General features: G+C 44.5%; 1 protein-coding gene across 2 annotated transcripts in view; it reads left to right on the top strand.

The window, feature by feature from the left end:
• Positions 1-560: 560 nt before the first annotated feature.
• Positions 561-11,743, top strand: part of GSK3B (glycogen synthase kinase 3 beta) — a gene marked incomplete at both ends in the record, with an annotated part of 137,691 nt that continues 126,508 nt past the window's right edge. For both annotated transcript variants that reach the window (XM_079549577.1, XM_079549576.1), the window contains one exon: positions 561-648. In XM_079549577.1, coding sequence (XP_079405703.1) covers positions 561-648 — 88 coding nt within the window. The remainder of the gene's footprint in view (positions 649-11,743) is intronic.

Raw genomic sequence — 11,743 nt, 5'->3', positions numbered from 1 at the left:
CTTAGAGGCGAGGGGGGAAGGAGAGGAGAGGGCAGGAGGGAAAGAGAGGAGAGAGACAAAAAACAAAACAAAACAAAACACAAAAGCAGAGAAAAAAAAAAAAAAGGAAAAAAGACAGAAAGGGGAAAGGAAGGGGAGAAGAAGAAGAGAAGCCGAGCGGCAGGATCGGAGGAGCCGGGCCGCGAGCCTCCGCCCCATGTGACTGGGCTGAGGGTGGGGGCAGCGAGGCCTAGCACACCCCCGCTGCTCGCGGCCGGCCCGGGGGGCTGCGGCTGGGCGGAGGCGGCTCTCGGAGCTCACCGGCGCGGTGGGAGGATGGCTCTGTGAGCGCCGGGCGGCGAGGAGGAGCGCGGCGAGAGAAGAAAGGAGACGCGCGGAAAGGCCGGCGGGGCAGAGAGCGAGGGGAGGGGGCTTCCCCGGGGGGGAAGGGGCCGGCGGTTCATGTGGCACAGCTCGCCCTTCGCCTCCCGCTGAGCCCGCAGCCGAGCGCCCCGCAGCCAGCCCCAAAGGAGAGCGGAGGAGGCGGACAGCCCGTCGGGACGCAGCCGGAACCGGAGACCATGTCCGGGCGGCCCAGGACCACCTCCTTCGCGGAGAGCTGCAAGCCGGTGCAGCAGCCTTCGGCGTTCGGCAGCATGAAAGTCAGCCGTGAGTATCGGGCCGCTCCCAGCCGCCCTCCGGCCCTGCCCCGCGTTCGGCTTGGGTGGGCCGCGGGCTCGGCCGGGCCTGCGGGACGTAAAAAGGCCGTTCCCGGCCCTGCCCTCGGTCCCTGCGGGCCGTGCCTGCGAGGGGGGCTCCTCGGGGCTCCCGCCGCCCCGTTTGGGCTTTGTGCCTCGGGGAGGAGGGGATGAATGACGGGGCACGCGGGTACGGCCTTGACGTTCGTCCCCGTTGAGGTGTTTTGTGCCCTCTGAAGGAGGGAGATGGGAGAGGTGTGGGGAGAGCTGTGTATGGGGTGTGGGCGAGCCACGGCCCGGCCTGTTAAAGGGGAAAGAAATGGCTGGGGAGAGAAAGGGGGGGATTACAAAGGCTGTCTGAGGGGGTTACAAAGGCTGTCTGGTACGCTGCTAACGATCCCCGATGGAGGGAACAGGGAGATCCTCATTGTTGCATGTGAGTGGTTGTTTGGGGCTGAGGATGCCTTTTCCAGGTTTCCTCGAGGGGAATATTTTTGAGAATGAGGCCTGTGCTTTATTCTGCACGGGCATGCTGGAAATGATCAGTGCTTGATACGTGCCCATCCATCGCGTCGCAGCTGGTGGGCTCGGCCATGCTATGTGAATGGAGAATGGGCATTGCTTCTCTGTATGACCGGAGAAAGGCCCGGCTCTGGGTCACCTATGATTAACTATGTATCCGGAATGGCAAATGATTTCTGAAGGCCTCTTTTGAATATGTGCCTGTTAACAGCCCAGTCGTTGCCAATTCGTGCTATGGGCTTTGTTTTCAGTAATATTCCCCTTTTTTTTCTCTATGGAAACATAGGGCAGGATCTTTATGGGATCTGGAGGGCTCGATGGTTCGATATTGCATGTGATCACACCTGACACTGCTGTGTGTGTGTGTGTGTGTGTGTGTGTGTGTGTGTGTGTGTGTGTGTTTCTTGGTGTTGGAGGCTTTTCATGCCAGGACTCTGCCTGGCTGTGGGCTTTTTGACAGATGAGAAATTCTGACGTTTTTCTGCACCGAAATGTACTTCCGCTGCGGTTGAAGCCTTGAGGAAAATGTTGGGCTGAGGTTCTAGAGCTGCTTTGTATCTGCATGATTGGTGTGCCTGCTGCACTCTGAAAAACACGGAGTGCCCTTTATACTCTTATGCCGCTAATATGGGTTATGTATGATCTGGTTAAAGTGTATTAAAGATCTTAATTCACACTGTGGGGAAAGATATGTATGACTCCATTTTAATTTATCGATTTACTTCATGTGAGTGTGGAATAGGAAGCAGGTTTTGTTGATGGGTATTTCTGCAGGTGGCTGTCTAACGCTAGCCAGATCTGGCCCTGCCATGCTCCAAAGCTGAATTTGCCTTATTCAGGCTCTACGGCTCAATTCTTGAAAGGTCATTGATGCTCCTTTCCTGTTTGTTTGAGGTCAGAGACTAGACAGATGCTTGCCTGTGAAGCGGGTGCTAACTGATGCAGACTAACAAGTTTGCAAATACGATTTGATCCCAAGTGTATAACACTGAGGGAGAAACAAAGGCCGTAGCATAAAGCACACGCACTTGTGATACCCCCCCCCCCCCCCCTCCAGTCGCTCTAGTCATGTGCTCCTGGTCCTTCTGCTGTCTGGAAAAAAATGTCAGAACAAAGCAGGAGAACCACATGCAAGGACTCTGTGGGAAAGGCAGTTCATATTTTCAATTAATCTATCTGTGTAAGACAGTGCAGGAAGTTTAAACTTTTTTTTTTTTTTTTTTTTTTTCCCTTTGTAAAAGAGAGGCCCTGCTGATTGCCAAAAAGGGAAATATTTTTCTTGTTCTCTTGAGTTTCGGTAGCACCTGGTGGAATGATGGAGCAAGCCATCTATTACTGCTGTTGACTGCTTTGAAAAAAAGCCTGGTGTGGTGTACAGAGATTTTGCTGGCCTCTTTTATTTTAATGTGTATTCATACCGATACTTAATAACATTCTGTACCCTTTTGAGTGAAAGCTGGGATAAAAGATTCCTTGTGAAGCAGGTGGAAATGGATGGATTGCTCTTCTTTGAGTCTTGTAGGCAGCTTTTGTATCTCCATCTTGGTTCAGACCTTTTCTGGGTCACCAGGAAGCAAAAACTTAGGCTGCTCGATGCCAACCTCGTTGCTCTCCTTTGTAAGGGCTGGAGTAGTGGTGAAATGATGCGGTGAGGTCATGCCTGCTTTGGTGATAACCTTCTGGTTGAGCCTGGCAGTAGTTCCCTAGGAAGAAAGGACTCAAAAGATGAGGTGGAAGCACTGCTGAAGGAGTGGAGGAGGGCTTGCTGGACTTTGTGTTAAGAGAGTTGGAGTGCAGGGAGTGTGGTGATTGCTCTTCTGCTCAGGGTATGCAGGGGGAAGGGGTGAGCAGGCATTGTCTTTCCCATCTTATTAGACTCTGTGCTCAGAAGTTGATGAGAAGCCCGAGCCTTGAATGGGAGGGGATTCCCAGCAGGTTCTTGTCCTCTAGCTTCTGAAGAAGGTGACTACCCAGGCATGCTGCTCTCATTGCTGTGTAATAGTTGTTACAAGTATTTTACAGTTGTTGCAAGAATAGGAACCCTGTGGCCTTACCATATCTCTTTCAAGGTGTACCAGCATCAAGAGTCCCTATGAGATCTGCCTCTTTTTTTTGGTATTTATATTTTTGGTGGTTTTTAAATCGTTCCGTGTTTCTTTGCACCCCACCATATGGGTTTCTGTGCTGAAGTAATTCCCAAGTAGCTTGTTCTCTGTTCAAGTCTTTGTTGCTGGCTTTGTAGGTTTTTCTTTGCACAAAAAAAAATGTGTGTTTTTAAGTTGAGCCCGTAGGAAGTGCGTGGTATGGCAAAGATCATGGTTGTGAGAGTGTAGCTGTTATCTTAATGTCTAATAGTGTAAGAAATCAACTTCAAAATCAGGTGATGAATATGTAAATCAGAAGCTTGCAGTTCTCCACATGCTGATGCTATCTACCTGCTGATTATAGCATAAGAGAAGAGGCATGAGCTTAAAGCTTGCTTTTGTTCCTCATCTAGGTGTTCTTGCATTGGATGTCGTTTCCCAAATTGGACAAAAATAATACTGAGAAACAAAGGGTAGTCATGCAACACATGACCCAAAATATCTATAAAAATAGAAGTCCCAAAGTTTGGTTTGCAAATTTTCATCTAATGACTGTGGAATTGATTCTTTTTTTTTTTTTTTTTTTCCCCTGTCCATCCCCTCCCCCTTTTCTTGAGCTTCTGGAAAGTGTTTACTGCAGACCAACAAAATCTGCTGCAATTACAAGTACTGTTGTCTGCTAGGCTTGGTATGACTTAAAGGCTCATGGCTAACCTTGCCTCTTTGCTCCATGGTTTGAGTACCATGGCTTTGTAACAGTTTATGCAGAATTTGCTCACGTAGAAGGTGAGGAAGACAAGTTTATTTGCTTTAGTTAGTTCTCATGTTGTATGCCTAATTTTAGTTGCAAAATATGAAGGACGGTTTTGCAGTAACTCATTTTGGACTCTCTGGAAGAATGTTATACTGATCCCAAATAGGATTTTGCTGAGATTTTTGTATTCCTTCTAGATTCAATGTTGTTTGTTGTTCTTGTTGTTCTATTTGTGTGTGTGTGTGTTGTATACTCTTCCAGCAGGACGGTAGGATGGTAACCCTCCATTTGTACATGGTAGAACTGCTGATGTGTGAACCTGATGCATCTCTCAGTACAGTGGTGCTTTCAGAAACTGTCCCTTGAAGGATTAAAGCCTGGGAATTGGTTACTCCACTCGTAAACCAGTACATAAATGTTTGGCTGCTTTTTTCAGGTGGAATATGGTGTTTAATACTAGATGATGCTCAAGTTGAGCTGTAGGAAGACAGGTTGGAAAAGCACCCTGGGCAGCTCCAGCGAGAGGAACGAGTGGAACTGATGAAACTGGCCCAATGGCTGGGATAGCGCTGCCTTGTTTCTCAACGTAGGTAGGGTAGGGCCCTCTCTGTTGCTTTGATAGCAGTTTCTGCCTAATTGGTTTCTGAAACTGGAAGCCGCCCATCCTGCTCTCCTTGCTGGAGAGAGGAAGAGCACTCCCTTCCAGAAGCCTGCTGAGAGCTGTGCGGCTGTGCCTAGCCCTGTCCAGCTTTCTGGCTGCTGCTGCAGCAGGAGTGGCTTTCCTCCCGCCCGACACTTACAAATGGTAACAATAAAAATGGGACCAGCTGAGGTCTGCTGATGGCCACGTGTACTGCGGTGCCCCAGAGTCATGCCTTGCAGCCTGATCAGGAGACTGACGGCTGTCTGTGGTACCTCATTCTAACGCTGGCTAACTATTTTCTCTTTACTCCTGTTGTTAGGGGTAGTTGAGCAGAAGAAAAACCTATTACGAAAATGAAGCCTGCCAATGGAACCTGCCAAATAATAATTTCATTAATTCTTCCTCTGTGTCCCCACGTCTTAGGTGTGTGGGTTGATTTTTGTGTTTTTTTTTTTTTTTTTTTTTTTTTTTTTTTTTTTTTTTCCCCCTCCCCTCTTGTATCACTAACCTTCTGTCACTAATCTGCACGCTGCTTCTTCCCAGCACTGTATTCTGGAGGTGATTTCCTGTTGTATTATCACTCAATTTACCTTTTCTATTTCTTAGCAATACCATCTCATTCACCTTTTTCTTATGCCCTGTGAGATTTTATGGCTGTGTTTCGTACCTACATGCATCCTGGTTCTGGAAGTTGTTATACCACTTCATCCCTGAACTTGATAGGGTCTTGTAGGTATCGCACAGTATGTGTTTATGTACTTTGATCTCTTGAAGGATAAGACAAGTATTTCCTTGAGATCTGTACCTAAAGACCACCTCCCTGGCTGAAGGGTTTTCCGCTACTGCTTCTAAAGCTCTCTAATTTCAATGTATTGTATCTGCAAGTGCTATTTTAAATAGCTCTTTATTTAAATGACTTCCCAGTATTGATGTCTAATGTACTCATCACAGTTCATAATTCCAAAATTTGGGTTATTGGCTGTTGCTGCCCCTCTACCCTGCGCTCCTCCTTGAACTGCCTGGATGAATGATACAGGCTCTGAACATCAGTGAGGAGTCCACGTCCAGAAAAAGGCTGCAGTGGAAGCTCTGTGCTGGAAGAATTCCAGCATTTTCTGTTGGCTATTATTTGTACATGAGCTAATAACACTCAAGGTGGTTGGAGAACACATGCAGCCTTCTTGTTGGAGCTCTTGGAGTCTTTTTGTTTCAAATGGTCTATTGACTCCCATTTTAAGTCAAAAGATGTTGATGATTTCCAGAAATTTCTGCAGACTTGCTCACTGAGCGCTTTTCTGGACTGCCTTCCTCTTTGTTCTTGACAAAAATCTTTACTCTTAAGGACTTCTGGTCAGCTGTAACTTGTGTGCTATGCACCGAGGTGGCCATCTCCTTCAGTTCTGTGGCTGGTGGGGCTCTTGGCAGCTTCCTGAAGTCAATAAGCAGCCCATCTCAGCCTTAAAAGACCAACGCATTTTAAGGTGAAACAGCTGTGAAAAGGAGTTCACTGAAAGCTTAAAGGCCTCACGCAAGCCTTTATCAAATCCAGAATTTCATGTTGTCACAACTTCCTTTGATTAGCTCTCTGTATAGATTCCCATTTATTTTTAATTATGTGCATTGAAAGTAAGGGCTAATTACAACTTCCACAGTGTGGTGAGAAAAGATAATCCTTGAAGCATAAAGACTCAAATCCATTTGGTGCTGGACAGACCAAAACCTATTCCTTTAGATAAAAAACCAGGACTCCCTTTGGCATCTGGTGGAGATGAATCCCAAAGTGCTGCGTCCTGGGAGAAGATACAAGTTTGGGAGTCATGATGTTGACCATGAATGCCAGCCGGTATTGTTTAATTGATTTATAGTGTAGCTATCTGTAGTGGGTGCATTGCAGTTAGCTAGTGTGAAGATGAGAAAGGTGAGTGGTGGTAACAAGGTGCATCCCCGTGAGCTGCAGCTACATCAGTCACAATTAGATGAAGTGTTCCTCTTCAGTGCTGTAGTAGCTGGTTAAGCAGAAGCCTAAACTTTTTCCAAAGCTGCTTCAAGCAAGGTTTGGATAGCAACCGTAGGGAAAAGACGTTATTTTCACAGAATCTTCTGCTCACGTTGGTTTTGGCTTGTTGTATTGAGAGAGGGGATAAATTGTCTTAGTGTAGCTCATGAGGCAGCACGAGTTCAGTGGATCCTATATGCTGTAGCAGTAGTACCCTTTAAAGTTATGGCTGTGTAGTAGGAGAGACAATGGTTTCAATAAAAAAACACGCGTTGGAGATCTTACTGAAAGCATTTTTACATCAGCCTCTGAGAGTTATCAAAAACCCGAATGCCCAGAAGTTGTTCTGACATGCCTCTAAAAGAAGTGGACAGTGATTTTTGTCTGATCGGTGCTATCAAAGAATCTTTTCATTAGGTGCTCTTGCCACAGATGTGTTGTCTGTTGTTCAGAAAAGGAAATAAAGCAGTTCATTCTGTACTTTCATCTTGTGCAGACAGGAAGTAAATCTAAGCATTTAAGGCAATTTGTGTTCTCACTCTTGCCTTTCTTACAGTGGAAGAAAGGACAGTGATATGATAGCTTTTCAATGTCGAGCACCAAAAGCTTTTTTCCTTAAACAAAAAGGAGCAGCAATGGATATTCCTGATCCTAACCCTAACCTGTCCTCCTTGTGAGCATTGCTACTTCTCCGCAGCAGTGGGCTCTGTATTTTCTGACGTAGCCTCACCATCTTAGGCACTGTGTGCTTGGCATCAGTGCTTTTTCTCTTAATGTGGGCATTGCACTCCTCCACTTGATGTTAAGTGAGACAAAGTCCATTGCAGCTCTTTTCCACTTGAGCGATTTCTTGGTGTTTTGCTGGGTTTCTGCATGGAATGATGTGGAGTCAGCTCAGCTGAAGGGGAGTGGCACTGGGTTTGCAGGGCAACTTGGTGTCTGTGATAGCAAATTCACTTTCTTGCTTGTAGGAAAACTTGAGGCTAAGAAAAATAGTTTTCTAACTTTGTAATTGGCCTGAATGAGGCCAAATGCCTTCTGCTTGGTATAATGACCTATGAAGTTGTGTTGAAAGTACTGGACTACTATTATGCAAGTATTATGATGAGATTAGATAGCCACTAATATATTTTTGTTTAGGTAGCTTCTGTTGATTGTGTGTGTATGTACGTGGAAGGCAACTCTTAACGTGTAATACATGGCAGGAATGTGAAGTGGCATAGTTGTGTTGCTTGACATGTCTCTTCAGGCAGTTGGGCAGATTTGGAGAACCCTGCTAGCAGTCTTTTGTCTGACAGCAGGAGTGCTACAGCTTATTCAAGGAGCCCTTCTGATTAGAAGCGGAAAGAAGGATGCTCCTGATCAGCCCCACTGGATAAGTAATGCCAACAAGGGTGTATGAGATAGGTACTACTCTGCACATGTAAAGAGAAGTATCTGATGTAGCTGCAGGAGTTGGATCCAAGCTCTTAGATAGAATTTGGGTGTTGGCTCCAAAGTTCCCTTCCAAACCAGAAGGGAAACAGCAACTGAATTTTTCCAACCAAGGCAGACTTCTTAGAGCTGCAACTATAGAACATCATCTGTTTTGACTTTTTTAGTAGGAATATAATTCTTGTGAGCTACAAGTCCTGTGCTTCAAAGAACTGTCCTTTGCCAGGAATGCAAGCAATTGTTTAATTTTCAGGCAGGCTGAGAATATGCTTTGCCCAAAGATAAACTAAAATTTGACTGTTGCTGCAAAGCAAGGCTCGATCATCTTTGCAGCACAAGAAAAAGAGAAATCACATAGCTGCAGTTGATAGAGTTAATCCCTTTGGTTTTCTCGATTCACGCCTTACTGTAAACAGTTGCACAGAGCCTATGTTATTGCTTGTATCCCACCTCCTCACATGCTTCATGTGGTTTAGGTGTTTTAAAAAAGTAGCACCATGAATTGACCTGTATGAGTGGGTTTGCTTGAGGGAGGGAGGAAGGGGACACAAATTCATCAGTCTAAATGAACAGAATCTTTGATTGTTGGCCAAGTAAACATGAATCATTTGGCACAGATCTGTACCCCCACAAATGAAGTCCGCGGCTGAAGTGAATTTCCACACGTTTGTGGGAGGCTGAGTATCAGCATCAGAAAGAATGTTTCATGCCTTGCTGAGAGAATGAAGACTTTCTGGCAAGGCATGCTTTTTTCAGGTGAGTAGATGTAAGGCTTCTGGAATGGTTTTTCTCTACATGTCCAATTGCTCAATTGAAACTTGCAGAAGTGGAAAATAATGTTGTCCTTGAGAAGATTGTATCTGTTGGCCATTTCACTTCCAGTCTTGCAATCTTGCTCCCAAGTTATATGTGCTGGCTTGGCAGCTGTGGCTACATAAAGCATAATACAGTGTAGTAGAAACAGAGTCAACTTGAAACACTTTAAGAGTAGAACAATCTTAATAATCAAATTTCAATTGCAGAGACTTTGAAACATGTTTCCCATAACTGTTGGTTTTGGAGTATGTATCAACTGCAGAGTTGGTTTGAATCTTGGGAAACGCTTTAAAAGTCAGATGTTTGTTTCCACTTTGTTTTGGAGAATCAGCTGGTGAATGTAACTGAGCCAGAAGCACAAAGGTTGTACAGAATGGAAGAGCTTTGCTTTTCCAGAAATCTGGGGCCTGAGCTTCAGGACAACAGAAGTAAAGGTAGCGGACTATTTTTTGGTTGAGTTGAGCTTTGAGCCTGCTGCTCCTTATTGGGTTACTTTGAAGACTGTGTGGCATGGGGCTGGCAGTTACGTGTGTTTGCTGGGTTCTTGACATGTCTGAACAACAAAGTTCACCAGCAGATTATCTGTGTGTCATTCAGTCGGTGCTTTAGGAAATTTAATTGGCTTAATAGAAGTTCATTTTAGGGAAACGAACGTAACTGAATTGGCAAGTCTTTTGTGTTTTGCGATGGACTTCTCTTCATGTGGAGGTATTGTCTTTGAGTATGTGTGGGTGCTGAAAAGGGCTTTGCAGGGATCTGTGACAGCAAAAGTATTGTGGCTATTTTCCCAAGTGGCGTCCATGACATATGTCTGGGATTTTGAGGACAGGTGGAAAAACCTCGAATGAAGCAGCCCTCATCTTTACAGAAGCCAGATGTTCATGAGGTGAGAAACACTACTTCTTGTGTGGTGTCAGTGCTTTGGGTTTATGCAACAACCAGTGGAAATTTTTTATAGTCCACTGTATTATTTTTTCAGTGGCAACGTCTGAGCAGGTAGTTGTTGCTATACACTTTGATAGAGGACCAATTCTAAAAAAGGATGGTGCAGGTATGTTTATGCTGCATCCGTAACTTTTAGTAATTACGATACATAAGAGATGCTCGTATCAAGGGAATGATACCCCCACATCTCAAAATGAATGGTGAAAATCTAATTTTCATTCCAAGGTGGTGGTTGTAGTTATATATACTTCTTAGTTTAGGCATTGAGGGGCATTTAAAATTCAATGAAATGTAGTACTTTATTACTTTTTACATGTATTTGTGATATAGAACGAGGACCAGAGAAAAGAGGCGTGTATGCGCTGTCAGAAACTTGGTTGCAAGGGCAGGCCATAGTCTGTGCTTCTGGGATCTGGACTTTAAACCTAGACCATGTGTGAAGGCTTTGCTTTAGCACTTCAGCTTTAAAGCCTTTAAACACTCCTGTAAAACATCCTGTCAAATCTGGGTCAACTAAGTACATTTCTGCAGGCCGAGTTTGGGAGTAGTATTTTAATACTTGAACAATAATTGTTTTGTCAGGAATGGTGAACCTGCTTCTCCTTCTCATTTGACTTCTCATGAATGCATTTTGAGACTCGATAATGTCCTATCCCACTGGCATTAGCACTTAATTTTGATGCTGATAAGGGAACTCTGGAAGAAGCTGCGCTGCCATTTAGTGTGCTGCCTTCTGTGATTCCAGATAGCTTTTTTTTTTTTTTTTTTCTCTCCTTGACTGTGGTGACTATGGGAGGCTATTTCACAAAATTGTAGGGGTTGGAAGGGACCTCTAGAGGTCACTGAGTCCAACCACCTGTCTGTAAACTTTTGCCTTAGGTGGTCAGCAAACCAATTCTTAAAGAACGTTATGATAAGGTAGGAAATAGGAGTTCTCACACTGAATTGTCAGTTCTGTGCGTGTGGTTGTAAAGCTGAGTATTCTTTAAAACTCTTAAGAAATGAGTTTTCAAGTAAGAATATAGTCGCTATAACTGTGCTCTGAGGGGCAGGATTCGACACCTGAGGATTTTTCAGGATCTATTTGTCTATAGGACAAGAGGACTATTTGTCTAGAGGACTTGGGGTGGGGGATAGGTGGAATGGAGGGAAAAGCCAGTCTCAAACCAATCACAAACTTACACCTATCGTAGGTGTTCATGTTTATGAAAAACTTACAGTCTATGCCACTGTTTTCACTATCTGAAAATATTTGAGCATTACAGTGAAGCTTTCTTACTGTACCTTTGCTATCACTGATTTGGTGTTTTGGGTAGGTTGGTTTTGTAGGTACTACAGTTTTTTATTGAGGCTATGAATGCCTTTTTTTTTTTTTTTTTTTTTAAATTTATTTTTTTTACTATAGCATATTTGAAAGACCTGTTATTTTTGAATGTAGAAGGAAACAAAAGGAAATGTTTATAAAAATTCAGGTAATGTCCTGGACTTTTCCAGGAAAATCAGTTAATAAAAAGATGGAGGATTTGTCTACATGTGAAGAGGAATAATGAAATTCCATCTGACCCTAAAGAAAGCAGATTGAACTTCTGGAGATTTGTTGGTTGAAATCCCCTGAATTCTAGTAAGTTCCCTAGGCACCTGTTACACTGTTTTTCTTCAATTAATAATTCTGGCAGTATAAAACCATGCAGTGAGTTAGGTGGAGATACTCTCCTCTGTTTTGATCTGGTGGTTGGCAGCCCTGTACATAGCAGGGGGCTTGAAACTAGATAATCAGTGTGGTCCTTTTCAACCCAGGCTGTTCCATGATTCTCTGGCAATATGGCAGATGTTTTGTGACACTTGCTTAAACCCCGCTGTACGAAATCTCTC

The sequence above is a fragment of the Tetrao urogallus genome (genome assembly GCF_951394365.1).
Source record: "Tetrao urogallus genome assembly, chromosome: 1".
NCBI lineage: Eukaryota > Metazoa > Chordata > Aves > Galliformes > Phasianidae > Tetrao > Tetrao urogallus.
This window is presented reverse-complemented; position numbering and strand designations above follow the sequence as displayed.